General features: G+C 52.3%; 1 protein-coding gene across 1 annotated transcript; it reads left to right on the top strand.

Moving 5' to 3' along the window:
- Window positions 1-421: 421 nt before the first annotated feature.
- On the top strand, window positions 422-15,190 carry CYTH2 (cytohesin 2). The gene is made up of 12 exons (XM_038752412.1): window positions 422-440; window positions 8,326-8,473; window positions 8,700-8,766; window positions 9,262-9,380; window positions 9,818-9,898; window positions 10,187-10,299; window positions 10,422-10,570; window positions 11,655-11,766; window positions 13,245-13,321; window positions 13,561-13,632; window positions 14,779-14,933; window positions 15,103-15,190. The coding sequence occupies exons 1-12, from the start codon at window positions 422-424 to the stop codon at window positions 15,188-15,190; spliced, it is 1,200 nt and encodes a 399-aa protein (XP_038608340.1).
- Window positions 15,191-15,770: the final 580 nt, after the last annotated feature.

The raw sequence follows: 15,770 nt of genomic DNA, 5'->3' as shown, positions 1-15,770 counted from the left end.
TTCAGACCTGAATCAGCACGGGCGTGGAGCGCGCGCGCGCGCCCCGCCCCTTTGCCTCCGAGACGACGATCCCTATTTGCTGTCCCACCCGCCAATCAATCTCCCTCCGCCATAGAGACGCGGTGGGCGGGGCTTCCCCCTTCATCATCAGCGCCTATTCCTCGAACGCCCTGTCAATTACGAAGAGCAGTAGGGCGGACCCCTTTTTTTGGGGGGGGGTCCTCCCTCCCCCGCTTATTGGTCCGAACGGCTGTCAGTTGGGCGGAAAGACCAAACGGGGGAGCCTATTGGCTGTCGGCGTCGTGGGGCCGCTCCCATTGGTCGCAGCTGGGGGGCGGGGCCTCGCCTCAGCGTGAGGAGGAGGCGGCGGCGGTGATACCGGCACCGGGCGTCGCCTGGCCCTTCGTTCTCCCCCGTCACCATGGAGGACGGTATCTACGGTATGGCGGGGCTGGACCTTTGTTGCAGGGCTCGGGAGCGGGGAAGGGCCGGTCCATTGTTGGCCGCTTCCATTTCCCGGGGGGGGGGGGGCGGGGGGAGCGGCCCGTCCATTGTTGGCCGCTTCCATTTCCCGAGGGGGGGGGGGGGAGCGGCCCGTCCATTGTTGGCCGCTTCCATTTCCCCGGGGGGGGGGAGGGGGAACCGCGGCTGCGCGAGGGGCGTGGTCGAAACCATTCCCAGAGTGGGGGGGGGGAGGGCGAGACCATTTCCCGCTGGCACGGGGGGGGGGGGGCCTGGAAACTGCCGGGAGGGGAGTTTCCCCTCCATTTGGACTTAATTCACCGGGAGGGGAATGATAATAATAATAATAATGGGAAGATTTGCTAACATTATTATTATTAAAAGTGTCGAGCATTGTAGTAATAATAATGATGGTATTTGTTAAGCGCTTACTATCATCATCAATCGTATTTATTGAGCGCTTATTATGTGCAGAGCACTGGACTAAGCGCTTGGGAAGTACAAATTGGCAACATAGAGAGACAGTCCCTACCCAACAGTGGGCTCACGGTCTAAAAGGGGGAGACAGAGAACAAAACCATACTAACAAAAGAAAATAAATAGAATAGATATGTACAAGTAAAATTAATAGAGTAATAAATCTGTACAAACATATATACATATATACAGGTGCCGTGGGGAAGGGAAGGAGGTAAGATCATCATCATCAATCGTATTTATTGAGCGCTTACTGTGTGCAGAGCACTGGACTAAGCGCTTGGGAAGTCCAAGTTGGCAACATATAGAGACGGTCCCTACCCAACAGTGGGCTCACAGTCTAAAAGGGGGAGAAAGAGAACAAAACCAAACATACTAACAAAATAAAATAAATAGAATAGATATGTACAAGTAAAATAAATAAATAAATAGAGTAATAAATCTGTACAAACATATATACATATATACAGGTGCCGTGGGGAAGGGAAGGAGGTAAGATCATCATCATCAATCGTATTTATTGGGCGCTTACTATGTGCAGAGCACTGTACTAAGCGCCTGGGAAGTACAAGTTGGCAACATATAGAGACAGTCCCTACCCAACAGTGGACTCACAGTCTAAAAGGGGGAGAAAGAGAACAAAACCAAACATACTAACAAAATAAAATAAATAGAATAGATATGTACAAGTAAAATAAATAAATAAATAAAGAGTAATAAATATGTACAAACATATATACAGGTGCTGTGGGGAAGGGAAGGAGGTAAGATGGGGGGGATGGAGAGGGGGACGAGGGGGAGAGGAAGGAAGGGACCCGGAACTGTGCTAAGCGCTGGGGGAAAACACGGTAATGCAAATGATGGAGCCCACTGTCTTCTAGACTGTGAGCCCACTGTTGGGGAGGGACCGTCTCTAGATGTTGCCAACTTGGACTTCCCAAGCGCTTAGTACAGCGCTCTGCGCACAGTAAGCGCTCAATAAATACGATTGATTGATTGCCAACTTGGACTTCCCAAGCGCTTAGTACAGCGCTCTGCGCACAGTAAGCGCTCAATAAATACGATTGATTGATTGCCAACTTGGACTTCCCAAGCGCTTGGTACAGCGCTCTGCGCACAGTAAGCGCTCAATAAGTACGATTGATTGATTGCCAACTTGGACTTCCCAAGCACTTAGTACAGCGCTCTGCGCACAGTAAGCGCGCAGTAAATACGATTGATTGATTGCCAACTTGGACTTCCCAAGCGCTTAGTACAGCGCTCTGCGCACAGTAAGCGCTCAATAAATACGAATGAATGAATGGAATGATGGTATTTGTTAAGCGCTTACTATATGCCAAGAACTGTGCTAAGCGCTGGGGGAATACACGGTAATACAAATGATGGAGCCCACTGTCTTCTAGACTGTGAGCCCACTGTTGGGTAGGGACCGTCTCTCTATGTTGCCAACTTGGACTTCCCAAGCGCTTAGTACAGTGCTCTGCACACAGTAAGCGCTCAATAAATACGATTGAATGAATGAATGGAATGATTGGTATTAGTTAAGCACTTACTATGTGCCAAGAACTGTTCTAAGCGCTGGGGGAAAACACGGTAATACAAATGATGGAGCCCACGGTCTTCTTGACCGTGAGCCCACTGTTGGGTAGGGACCGTCTCTAGATGTTGCCAACTTGGACTTTCCAAGCACTTAGTACAGCGCTCTGCACACAGTAAGCACTCAATAAATACAATTGAATGAATGAATGGAATGATGTCATTTGTTAAGCGCTTACTGTGTGCCAAGAACTGTTCTAAGCACTGGGGGAATACAAGATAATACAAATGATGGAGCCCGTTGTCTTCTAGACTGTGAGCCTACTGTTGGGTAGCGGCCGTCTCTCTATGTTGCCAACTTGTGCTTCCCGAGCGCTTAGTACAGTGCTCTGCACACAGTAAGCGCTCAATAAATATGAATGAATGAATGAAATGATGGTATTTGTTAAGCGCTTACTATATGCCAAGAACCGTTCTAAGTGCTGGGGGAATACAAAGTAATAATAATGTTAATAATAATAATGGCATTTATTAAGCGCTTACTATGTGCAAAGCACTGTTCTAAGTGCTGGGGAGGTTACAAGGTGATTAGGTTGTCCCACGAGGGGCTCACAGTCTTCATCCCCACTTTACAGATGAGGTCACTGAGGCCCAGAGAAGTGAAGTGACTTGCCCAAAGTCACACAGCTGACAATTGGTGGAGCCGGGATTTGAACCCCTGACTTCTGATTCCAAAGCCCGTGCTCTTTCCACTGAGCCATGCTGCTTCGTAATAATAATAATAATAATGGCATTTGTTAAGTGCTTACTATGTGCTAATAATAATAATGGCATTTAAGTGCTTACTATGTGCCAAGTACAGTTCTAAGCTCTGGGGGAATGCAAGGTAATAATAATAATAATGCCATTTGTTAAAGCACTGTGTGCCAAGCACAGTTCTAAGCGCCGGGGGAATGCAAGGTAATAATAATGATGACATTTGTTAAGCGCTTACTATGTGCCAAACACTGTTCTAAGCACTGGGGGAATACAAGGTAATAATAGTGATGGCATTTGTTAAGTGCTTACTATGTGCCAAGTACAGTTCTAAGCGCTGGGGGAGATACAAGGTAATAATAATAGTAATGATGATGGCATTTGTTAAGCGCTTACTATGTGCCTAGCACTGTTCCAAGAGCTGGGGGAATACAAGGTAATAATACTGATGGCATTTGCTAAGCGCTTAGTATGTGCCAAACACTGTTCTAAGCACTGGGGGAATACAAGGTAATAATAGTGATGGCATTTGTTAAGCGCTTACTATGTGCCAAGCACTGTTCTAAGCGCTGGGGGAATACAAGGTAATAATAATGATGGTATTTGTTAAGCGCTTAATATGTGCCTGTTATCGACAAGTCTATGTGCCAAGCACAGTTCTAAGCGCTGGGGAAATACAAGGTAATAATAATGATGACATTTGTTAAGCGCTTACTGTGTGCCAAGCAGTGTTCTAAGCTCTGAGGGAATACAAGGTAATAATAGTTATTATTATTATATTATTATTATATATATATATTATATATATATATGTAGCCCACTGTTGGGTAGGGACTGTCTCTATATGTTGCCAACTTGTACTTCCTAAGCGCTTAGTACAGTGCTCTGCACACAGTAAGCGCTCAATAAATACGATTGATGATGATGACTGTCTCTATATGTTGCCAACTTGTACTTCCCAAGCGCTTAGTACAGTGCTCTGCACACAGTAAGCGCCCAATAAATACAATTGATTGATTGATTGATTAATAATGATGGCATTTGTTAAGCGCTTACTTTGTGCCTAGCACAGTTCTAAGCGCTGGGGGAATACAAGGTAATAATAATAATAATGATGGCATTTGTTAAGCGCTCACTATGGGCCAAGCACAGTTCTAAGCACTGGGGGAATACAAGGTAATAATATTGATGGCATTTGTTAGCATTTACTATGTGCCAAGCGCTGGGGGAGACACAGGGTCATCAGGTTGTCCCACGTGGGGCTCACAGTCTTCATCCCTATTTTCCAGATGAGGGAACTGAGGCCCAGAGAAGTGAAGTGACTTGCCCAAAGTCACACTGCTGACAAGTGGCGGAGCCGGGATTAGAACCCATGACCCCTGACTCCCAAGCTCGGGCTCTTTCCACTGAGCCACGCTGCTTCTCTGATTCATAATTATTATTGTAATCATAATATAATGTAATAATTATTATGGTGTTTGTTAATCGCTTATTATGTGCCAGGCACTGTACTAAGCGCTGGGGAGCTTAGTGGCAAATTGGTTTGGACATAGTCCCTGTCCCGTGTGGGGCTCACAGTCTTCGTCCCCATTTTCCAGATGAGGGAACTGAGGCACAGAGAAGGGAAGTGACTTGCCCATGGTCACGCAGCAGACAAGTGGTGGAGTCAGGATTTCAGCCCATGACCTTATGACTCCGAGGCCTGTGCTCTAGCCACCGTTCATTCAATTGTATTTATTAAGCACCCACTACGTGCAGAACACTGTACTAAGCGCCTGGGGAAGTACAATACAGTAATAAGGAGGGACAATCCCTGCCCACAACGAGCTCACAGTCTAATCAGGCCCCCCGTGGGATTCTCAGTCTAGAAAGGAGAGCAGGGATTGAATCCCTATTTTGCAGATGAGGGAACTGAGGCACAGACAACAGACAAGTGGCGGAGCTGGGATTAGAACCCCTCTCCATCCCCTCATCTTACCTCCTTCCCTTCCCCATAGCACCTGTGTATATGTATATATGCTTGTACATATTTATTACTCTATTTATTTTACCTGTACATATCTATTCTATTTATTTTATTTTGTTAGTATGTTTGGTTTTGTTCTCTGTCTCCCCCTTTTAGACTGTGAACCCACTGTTGGGTAGGGACTGTCTCTCTATGTTGCCAACTTGGACTTCCCAAGCGCTTAGTACAGTGCTGTGCACACAGTAAGCGCTCAGTAAATACGATTGATGATGATGATGATGATGAGGTCCTCCAACTTCCAGGCCTGTGCTCTTTCCATTAGGCAAGTTGAGAAGGATGGGGCACTTGAGTTCCGTCTCTTTCCTGGGAGGAGGAAGGAAAGGCTCCATGACCTTCGATTATCCCCCCCGGGTCAAAGACTATTCTCCCTCCCCAAATCCCCCCCCACCACCACCACTCCAGCACTTCCAATCAATCAGTGATGCTTACTGTGCGGAGAGCACTGTACTAAGCGCTTGGGAAAGTACAGTACAACAGAGTGGGTAGACAAGTTCTCTGCTCACAAGAAGCTCATTATGGGCAGGGAACGTGTCCGATAAGTCTTTTGTACTCTCCCAAGCGCTCAGTACAGTGCTGTGCGCATAGTGAGTGTTCAGTAAGTACCAGTGATTGATTGAAAGGAATTTCCCCAATTAAGCCCTCTTTCCCCCCCCCCCCCCACTCTCCCTTCTGTGTCATCTATGCTCTGGGGTCTGTGACCTTTGGATGGTTGATGTTTGCACCAACCTCTCTGCATTTATCTACACATCTTTAAAGTCTGTATTATAAATTACTTACTCATATTAATGTCCATCTCCTCCTCTAGACTATAAACTCGTTATGGGTGAGGAACGTGTCTCCCAAGTGCTTAGTACAGTCTCTGCACATAGTGGGCTCTCCATAAGCACCATTGATTGATTATAATAATTCATCAATGGGGTATTTGTTAAGCTCTTACCCCAAGCATAGGGTATGTAACAATCTAATCAGGGCAGACCCAGTCCCCTGCCCACATGTTGCTCACAGTCTGAGGGTAAGGGACTCTCTTTCTCTCTTTCTCTCTTTCTTTCTTTTCTTTCTTTTCTTTCTTTCTCTCTTTCTCTCTCTCTTTCTTTCTTTTTCTTTCTTTCTCTCTTTCTCTCTTTCTTTCTTTCTCTCTTTCTCTTTCTTTCTTTTTCTTTCTTTCTTTCTTTCTTTCTTTCTTCCTTCCTTCCTTCCTTCCTTCCTTCCTTCCTTCCTTCCTTCCTTCCTTCCTTTCTTTCTTTCTTTCTTCCTTTCTCTCTCCCTCTCTCTTTCTCTCTTTCTCTCTCTCCCTCTCTTTTTCTCTTTCTCTTTCTCTCTTTCCTTCTCTCTCTTTCTCTCTCTCTTTCTTTCTCTCTCTCTTTCCCTCTATTTAATCCTCATTTTGCAGATGAGGGAACTGAGGCACAGACAAGGGAAGTGACTTGCCCAAAGTCATATAGCAGGCAAGTGGCAGAGCCAGGATTAGAACTCAGGGCTTCTGACTCCAAGGCTTGGGCTCTTTCCACTAAATACGATTGAATGAATGAATGAAAAGGCCAAATTAATCCTCTCCACCCACTCCCTTTTCAGGCGCTTACCTTTAAGCCCTGTTGCTTTTTCCTACCTGACTTTAATATCTGTGTCCCCCACTAGATTGTAACCTATGTAGCTAGAGCATGAACCTGGGAGTCAGAAGGACATGGTTTCTAATCCTGATTCTGCCCACTTGTCTGATATGTGACTTTGGGCAAGCCGTTTCACTTCCCTGTGCCTCAGTTCCCTCATCTGCAAAATGGGGATTAAGACTGCGAGTCTCATGCGGGACAAGGACTGCGTCCAACCTGATTACTTTGTATCTACACCAGGATTTAGTCCAGTGCCTGGCACACAGTAAGCTCATAACAAATACCATTCTTATTATTGTTCTCCTTATTATAAGCCAGTCTAAGTGCCGAGGTGGATACAAGCAAATCGAGTCACCGTCCCTGTTCCGTGTGGGGCTCCCAGTCTTAATCCCTCATTTTACAGATGAGGGAACTGAGGCCCAGAAAACTGAAGTGACTTGCCCCAAGGTCACCCAGCAGACAAGTGGCAGAGCCGGGATTAGAACTCAGGACTGAGGGCCTTGCGGTTGCAGGACAGAATTGTTTTGAGGCCTGCCCCTTTCCGATTCCCGTCGGTTAAGTGTATCAGGAAGTATCCCAGATGAGTGTTGGGAACTGATAGGTCCCCCTTACTCATTCTGCTCGGAAAGAACAGACTTGACTTCTGTCCGCGTCGGACGGTGAAAGTTTCTTACGGATGTTGATGCCTAGGTTGAGTTCCCCCTTCCCACTTGGGAGCACGGTTGTCGGCCAGACGGATTCATTCCAAAATTAGTCAAGATTTAGCCGTTCCGATGTTTTTTACTGCACCACCAGGGCCATCCTGGACTAGGAGGGTTTTTAGTAGAGCTTTGACCGTGGTTTGGGGATGAGGAGAAAGAAGGGCACTTCAGGTGGTGGGGAAATGAGAGGGGCCGTGGGTCGGAAGCAGGAGAGCCTTGTGCCAGGACTGGGGGCAGAGAGCGTGAGTCCACAGGAGCAGCAGGTTGGAACAAGGAGGTCAGTCAGTCAATTATATTTAATGAGCTCTTACCATTACAGAGCACTGTACTAAGCGCATGGGATTTCCTGTGCTCTTGGGGACATACTCATCCCAGCCCTGTATATATGTATATATGTTTGTATGTATTTATTACTCTATTTATTTTACTTGTACATATTTATTCTATTTATTTCATTTTGTTAATATGTTTTGTTTTGTTGTCTGTCTCCCCCTTCTAGACTGTGAGCCCGCTGTTGGGTAGGGACCATCTCTATATGTTTCCAACTTGTACTTCCCAAGTGCTTACTCTGCACGCAGTAAGCGCTCAATAAATACGACTGAATGAATGAGTACAAAAGGACAATAAACAGACACATTCCCTGCCCGCAATGTGCTTAAAGTCTAGAGCAGGTCAGGGCCCAGGCTTCGGCTCTGCCTCTCCCTCTTTCCAAAGCTTCCCCGGGACCAGTCACTGGAGAGCTGCGCTTCTGTCCCCTCAGTGCCCCCCGACCTGACGCCGGAGGAGCGGCTGGAACTGGAGAGCATCCGGCGGCGGAAGCAGGAGCTCCTGGTGGAAATCCAGAGGCTGCGGAATGAGCTGAGCGAGGCCTTGAGCGAAGTGGAGGGCTTGGAGGCCAATGAGGGCAGGTGAGGAGGTGGGGTGGGGGCGGCCCCCGAGGGGAGAAGGGGCTCCGGAGTGGGAGAGCTTGGGGCCGGCTTGCCTGGGTTTGGCAGGGGCAAGAGACGGGGGAACAGAAGACAAGAAGGGAGAGTTGGGGAGGACGGGAGCCGTCCCGGTCCGTGACCTCTCCCCTGCTCCTCCCCTCCATCCCCCTCCCCCCCCCCCACCCGCCCGACCTCTTCTCTTCTCCAGTAAGACTCTGCAGCGGAACCGCAAAATGGCCATGGGGAGGAAGAAGTTCAACATGGACCCCAAGAAGGTGGGGATACTTGGGTCCCTGAGAAGGGTGTAGCTGGGAAGATGAGGAGTTTGGGAGATGGGTGTTGCAGGGAATCCCCGGAAGAGGAGAGCTAGGGCAGAGATTGTTCCAGGAGAAGGATGCCTCTGCCGCCTCTTGTCGTCCCCTCTGCCGTTCATTCATTGTCGCATTTATTGAGCGTTTACTGTGTGCGCAGCACTGTGCTGAGCGCTTGGGAGAGTACAGTACAACAACAAAAAGACACATTCCCTGCCCACAGTGAGCTCACAGTCTAGAGGGGGAGACAGACATGAATATATATAAACAAAGAAATTACGAAGAAATACATATGTGCCGTGGGGCTGGGAGGGAAGATGAATGAAGGGAGTAAGGGCAACGCAGAAGGGAGCGGGAGAGGAGGAGAGGAGGGTTTAGTCAGGGAAGGCCTCTTGGAGGAGATGTGCCTTCAATGAGTCTTTGAAGTCTGAGAGAGCAATTATCTGCCTCATAATTTAGGGAATCCAGTTCCTGGTGGAGAACGAGCTTCTTCGTAATACCCCAGAAGAGATCTCCCGCTTCCTGTACAAGGGCGAGGGGCTCAACAAGACCGCCATCGGGGACTACCTGGGGGAAAGGTGAGATCCCCCTCCCCAAGGCTCCTCCGCTACCCCTCGGTCTTCACTCCCATCCTATTTCCCAAACGAGAGCTGAGCCAGAGCAAAGCCAGCATCAGCCCTCTCTGATATTTGGCCTGAGCCCGAGATTTCAGAACCCAAAGGGTCTTTGGGGCTCCGGGCCCCTCGCCCGGTGACCTCGTCTTCTCCAAAGCCCTCCCACCCACCAGGGTCCCGTCCCTCTTCTCCCCCCACCCCCCACAGTTGAGTTTCCCTGTGGCCAGCTCAGTGGGAGCCAAGCCAGAGGCCCTCCTTGGCCAGCACTGCGGATGAGGTGGACCAAACTGAACCAAACAGGACCTTCCCAACTCCTGTGGGGCCCCGACCTCCCCGGGCCCCAGTTGACAGTCTTTTTCTCCTCCCCACTCCCCGTCCCCGGGCTGCCCCTCCCTCTGTAGGGAGGAACTGAACCTTGCCGTCCTCCACGCCTTCGTCGACCTCCATGAGTTCACGGATCTCAACCTGGTCCAGGCCCTGAGGTGAGGGGCGGGGTGGGCCGGGGGCGGCAGGAGAGGACTCCTGGGTTCCCTCCTCCCGCCGCCCCTTTCGGAACCAGACTCAACGTGCCCCGAGTCCCTGCCCGGCGAGCATCAAAGGGTGGGTACTTTTAGTCACCACTGTGCCTGGCGGGGCCGTTAAAGCGCTTGTTTGGGCTCGAACGGACAAGGCCCGGGTGCCTTGAAATCCCCACATCAGCCCGCTGGAGGCCCGGGATTCTGGGAGTCCGCCCTCCGCCCACTCGCAGCTGGCCCCCGTCCCGCCCCCAGGCAGTTCCTGTGGAGTTTCCGGCTCCCCGGGGAGGCTCAGAAGATTGACCGGATGATGGAGGCCTTCGCCCAGCGCTACTGTTTGTGCAACCCGGGTGTCTTCCAGTCCACAGGTACCAAGCTGCGTGCTGGACAGGACAGGGGTCCCTGAGCCCTCGAGGGGAGCCAGAAGAAGGGGGGGAGAGGCAGGGGGCTGAGGTCCAGGCAGCTAATTTCATTCCCACCACCCACACAGACACCTGCTACGTGCTCTCCTTCGCCGTCATCATGCTGAACACTAGCCTCCACAACCCCAACGTGCGTGACAAGCCCGGGGTGGAGCGTTTCATCACCATGAACCGGGGCATCAACGACGGTGGGGACCTGCCAGAGGAACTGCTCCGGGTGAGCCCCCCTACCCCCAACTCCCCATCCCGGCTGCCGTCCCCCCTCACCCTGCCTCTCCTGTCCAGGTGTTGATATTTTATTTAATCCCTTACTATCACCATCAGTGATGTTAACTGAGCATCTAGTCTGTGCAGAGCACAGTACTAAGTGGCTTACTATGTGCCAGGCACTTCTCTATCTCCCCCCTCTAGACTGTGAGCCCACCGTTGGGTAGGTACCGTCTCTATTTGTTGCCAGCTTGTCCTTCCCAAGCGCTTAGTACAGTGCTCTGCACACAGTAAGCGCTCAATAAATACGATTGAGTGAATGAATGAATGTTCTAAGCACTGGGGCAGATACAAGCTAATCAGGTTGGACACAGTGCCTGTCCCACCTGGGGCCCTCAGTCTTAATCACCATTGTACAGATGAGGTAACGGAGGCGTAGTGAAGTGACTCACCCAAGGTCACACAGCAGATAAAGGGCACAGCTGGGATTAGAACCCAGGTCCTGTGGCGCCCAGGCCCAGTCTCATTCCACCGCTTCTCATTCTTCATCTCTTTCCCAATGCTTTTTCTCTTCCCTTCTGTCTGCTGTCTAGGTCTCCCACTGTCTCACTCTGCTCCCAGGACTCTTCTCAGCCCCAGGGAGACGTCCAAGACTCCATGTCCCATCAGCCTGTAAGGCGGAGCCTCCCTCCCCCTGCCCCCCAGCTGGGCCATTCATTCATTTAATCGTATTTACTGAGCACTTACTGTGTGCAGAGCACTGTAGTAAGCTCTTGGAAAGTACAACTCAACAGCAGATACAGTCCCTACCCAACAATGGGCTAACAGTCTAGAAGCGGGGGAGACGGACATCAATAGCGTCAATATAAATAAATAGAATTATAGCTATAGACACATCCTTAATAAAATAAGTAGAATAATAAATATGTACATATATATACACAGCGTCATCAGGGCAGCTGAGAACTGTGGTCGGCTAGCTTCTCTCAGCCCTGCCCACCCACACCTCTCTTCTGGGCGGAGGGCTCCTCCCATCCCCCTCTCCTCCCCTTTACGGGTCTAATCCCCCCCGCACTCCTCTAATCTCCTTCCAGAACCTGTACGACAGCATCCGCAACGAGCCCTTCAAGATCCCCGAGGATGACGGCAACGACTTGACCCACACGTTCTTCAATCCGGATCGTGAGGGCTGGCTGCTCAAGCTGGGTATGGCTCCCCCGCCCCGCCGGCCCTCCCCGTGGCCCCCAGCCCCTCCCACGAAACTCCCCCACTCCTGATCCCCACGGCCCCCACCTCCTTCCTCTCTCCCATTAGCCCGGCCCCTTGGACCCGAGCCTCACGCTAAGAACTGGCTTGCCCCCTCCTTCCCCTTTCCCTGCAGGCTTGTGGGCCCTGGGGTGTGCCCATCTCCTGGGGAGGAGCTGAGGGAAGGGTGGGGGAGATGGGTTGTGTCTGACGTGTCTTCTCCTCATGTTGCTGTAACTGGATTTTCCTTTCTCTCTCTCTCTCTTTCTCTCTCCCTCTTCCCCCCGACCCCTTTCTATCTCTCGCTCACTCTCTCTCCCTCCCTCGCTTCCGACTCCTATTCCCTCTTCACCTGCTCCCTCTCCGGCCCCTGCTCCCATTCTCCACTCCACACCTCTCCTTGGCTCCATCTGACTGTGCCTTTCTGGCTCCCTCTTTGCCTCACTGGGTCTTTGGTGGTTGGGGTCCTCCTGTGCCTCACTGGGTCTGGGTCTGGGTCTGTCCCTTCTCTTCCCCCCCATCCTCTTTGCCACCCTCCCCTCCTTCCCCACCTCACCCTCTCTCCACCCCATGCCCTCCTCCCGCCGCCCGGGCCCGTTTGCTCTCCTGTCGCTCCCCTATCTGGCCCAGGAGGTAGGTAACACCCATTGGCCTCTCTCCTCCTCTCTCTCCAACTCCCGGGGTGGAGGGGTCGGGCCTGGGGGCCGGGAGGGAGGGGGCCGGCCAGGGAGAATGGGGAACGAGGCGAAAGCAAGCCAGAGCTCAGGTCAAGGATGAATCATTCCCAGGAAGGAGTCAGGGGATGGAGAAGGGTGCGTGGAAGGAGCAGGATGTCAAGGGCCCAGCAGAACCCGGGTTGTAGGCGGACTGGCGGGGCGAAGGTATCATGAGAAGAGGCTGCAGGGCGAAACTCCGGAACAGGAGAAGGAATTGTGGAGGGGAGAGCTGGGATCTGGTGAGGCCAACGAGTTGGGGGTCGGAGAGGGAAAGTTCAGGAGTCAGCAGGGCTGGGGCCAGGGCATGAGAACTGGGGGGGTGGGAGAGGGGATTCTAGGGTTCGGTGGAAGTGGGGCCTTCCGCTTGGGGTCTCTGAGGGGGTTGGGAGAGGTGGGGTGGTGAAGAGCAGCAGGTAGGGGGCCCGGAGAGGGAGACTGGGGGGTGAGGACGAAGGACAAGGGATTCAGGACTGGAGAGGAGAGCCGGGGGTTGAGGGGTCACAGGAGCAGGGAGCCCCCAACTGTGCCCTGGCCCCTACTCCACTCCTCTCTCCCTTCCCGCTCTCCCGGGCTCTCTGCTCTGGCCCTCCCTCCCCTTATATCTCACTCTGCCGGCCTGTCTCCCCTCCTCTCTCCCGGGCCCAGCCCCACCTCTTCCCCTCCCTCGGGGACTCTGCAGGGCTGACCCCTCCGTCCCCCCCCGCCCGTCTGCTTACCTTGCAGGGGGCCGGGTCAAGACTTGGAAAAGGCGTTGGTTCATCCTAACAGACAACTGTCTGTACTACTTTGAATACACTACGGTGAGGGCTTGTGGTGGGGAGTCGGGGGCGGGTGGGGGGGCAGGCAGAACCAGAAATGGAGCCGAAGGGAGCAAGTGGGGACAGGATGTCAGTCTAAGGGGCTGGTTCAGGGGGCGGAAACCCGCTGGTCCCTTGCTGGGATCTAGGGAGGGAGTGGGAGAAGGGCCTGGGCCTGGCCTGGGGGCCGGGGACTGCTGCAGGCCACTGGGAGCCCAGGGGTAACCAGGTCCCACCCTCAGGACAAGGAACCCCGAGGCATCATCCCCCTGGAGAACCTCAGCATCCGCGAGGTGGAGGATCCCCGGAAACCGGTCAGTCTCCAGCCACCTGCCCTTACTCCTTCTCCACCTCCTCCTCTTCCTCCTCCTTCTCTTCCCCCTCCAGCTCCTTTTCCTCTTCCTCCCTAGCTCCCTTTTCTCCTCCTCCTCCTCTTCCCTAGCTCCCTATAATAATAATAATAATAATAATAATAATAATGGCATTTATTAAGCACTTACTATGTACAAAGCACCGTTTTAAGCGTTGGGGCGGTTACAAGGTGATCAGGTTGTCCCGTGGGGGGCTTGCAGTCTTAATCCCCATTTTACAGATGAGGCCACTGAGGCCCAGAGAAGCGAAGTGACTTGCCCAAGGTCACCCAGCTGGCAAACGGCGGAGGTGGGATTTGAACCCATGACCTCTGACTCCAAAGCTCGGGCTCTTTCCACTGAGCCACGCTGCTTCTCACTGCTCCCTATACTCCTCCTCCTCCACTTCCCCAGCTCCCTTTCCTCCTTGTCTTCTTCCTCCTCTTCCTCTTCTTTCCTCCCCAGCCCCCTTTCTTGCTAGTTAAGAGCCTCTGGATCCATCCAATCAGTCTATGGTATTTATTGAGCGCTGAACTGTGTGCAGGGCACAGTACTAAGCGCATGGGAAAGTACAACAGAGTTGGTAGACACGATCCCTGCCCACAAGGAGTTAAAAGTCTAGAGGGGAAGACGGACATTAAAATAAGTTTCACGTAGGGGAAGTAGAGTCTATGGATATGGACACAAGGACTGTGGGGCTGGGGTGAGAGTTCAAGTGCTTCGGTGGACTTATAGGGAGCTAGCCAAGTGCGTAGTCAATGGTGACAGGAGAGCAGATGGAGGAAATTAAGGCTCAATCTGGGCTGGTCTCTGGGGGGAGAGATGTGATTTTTAGGAGGGATTTGAAGAGGGGGAGAGCAGTGGGCTGTTGGATGTGAAGTGGGAGGGAGTTCCTGGCCCAAGGAAGTACGTGGGTCAGCAGTGAGATAGACGAGACGGAGGTGGGCATTTGAGGAGCCGAGCAGGCATCCATCCGTGCAGGGCTGGTAGCCCCTCTGAGCCTCTGGTCTCTCTGGGGGGGCAACTCCCCTTCCTTCCCCAGCCCAGGGCCCTGGGCTGGGGCTCATGCTGCTTCCTGCCCCTCCCCGCTTCTCTCCACCCACCCCGCAGAACTGCTTTGAGCTGTACATCCCCAACAACAAGGGGCAGCTTATCAAGGCCTGCAAGACGGAGGCCGACGGGCGGGTGGTGGAGGGAAACCACATGGTCTACCGCATCTCGGCCCCCACGCAGGAGGAGAAGGACGAGTGGATCAAGTCCATCAAGTGAGGGGGAAGCCGGGGTCTGCCGGGGGGGGTGATGGAAGAAAGGCTCGGGAGTCGGGCGGGGAGGACTGGGTCGGGGCGGACCCCTCAACCTACTCCTTTCGTTCATTCATTGTCGTATTTCCTTCCTCCCTCCCTCTTCCCCCCGACACACACGCCCCTCTTCTAGGGCGGCCGTGAGCGTGGATCCCTTCTACGAGATGCTGGCAGCGCGCAAGAAACGGATCTCTGTCAAGAAGAAACAGGAACAGGCCTGAGCCCCCCAGGGTCTGCCCCCTCATGTCACCGCCTCCTTCCCTCCCTCCCCCCACCTCGGATCACCGGGGCCCGGACTGCCCTAGCCCCTCACCGCCCCCCCACCCTTCTTCAAAGGCAATAAGTCCAGTTTTCCTTCAACGTCCTATCCCCCCACCTATTTATTGGGGACTCCACCCCCCCCTTCCCTACCATTCCCGTCCGTTTTCTCCCTCCCCTCTTCCGCCGTAGCTCAGAGAGCTCAGACCCCCTTCGCCCCCGGGGCTCTGAAGAGCTTCGTGGGGGGTGGGTGGGGGAGAGAGACCACTTGGTGTGCTGGGCTCCCAAAGGGACTCAGTCCCTTCTCCGCTCCCCCCAAACAACACCCCTCTTGCCAAGTGAGATGTCAGACTGTTTTCTACTCTGCCGTTTCTCAGTTTATTTGTAATTAATTCATTAATATTATTATTATTATTATTATTATTATTATTTAAACACTGGTGACTCTGGGCATTTTTAATGGAGTAGTGGGGCTGGCCGGGCCTTACTAGAAGCGGTAGTAGCTGGGGTTGAATGCCCCCTTGGGGCACCGGGCTGGCACAG

This window comes from Tachyglossus aculeatus, chromosome 10, assembly GCF_015852505.1.
Source record: "Tachyglossus aculeatus isolate mTacAcu1 chromosome 10, mTacAcu1.pri, whole genome shotgun sequence".
NCBI classification, from domain to species: domain Eukaryota; kingdom Metazoa; phylum Chordata; class Mammalia; order Monotremata; family Tachyglossidae; genus Tachyglossus; species Tachyglossus aculeatus.
This window is presented reverse-complemented; position numbering and strand designations above follow the sequence as displayed.

What these genes read in the sequence shown, in the direction of transcription:
- CYTH2 (XM_038752412.1), top strand. An exon ending in ACTACTTTGAATACACTACG is followed by an intron (nt 13,322 to 13,560) that starts GTGAGGGCTTGT and finishes TCCCACCCTCAG; the next exon opens with GACAAGGAACCCCGAGGCAT. An exon ending in GAGTGGATCAAGTCCATCAA is followed by an intron (nt 14,934 to 15,102) that starts GTGAGGGGGAAG and finishes CCCCTCTTCTAG; the next exon opens with GGCGGCCGTGAGCGTGGATC.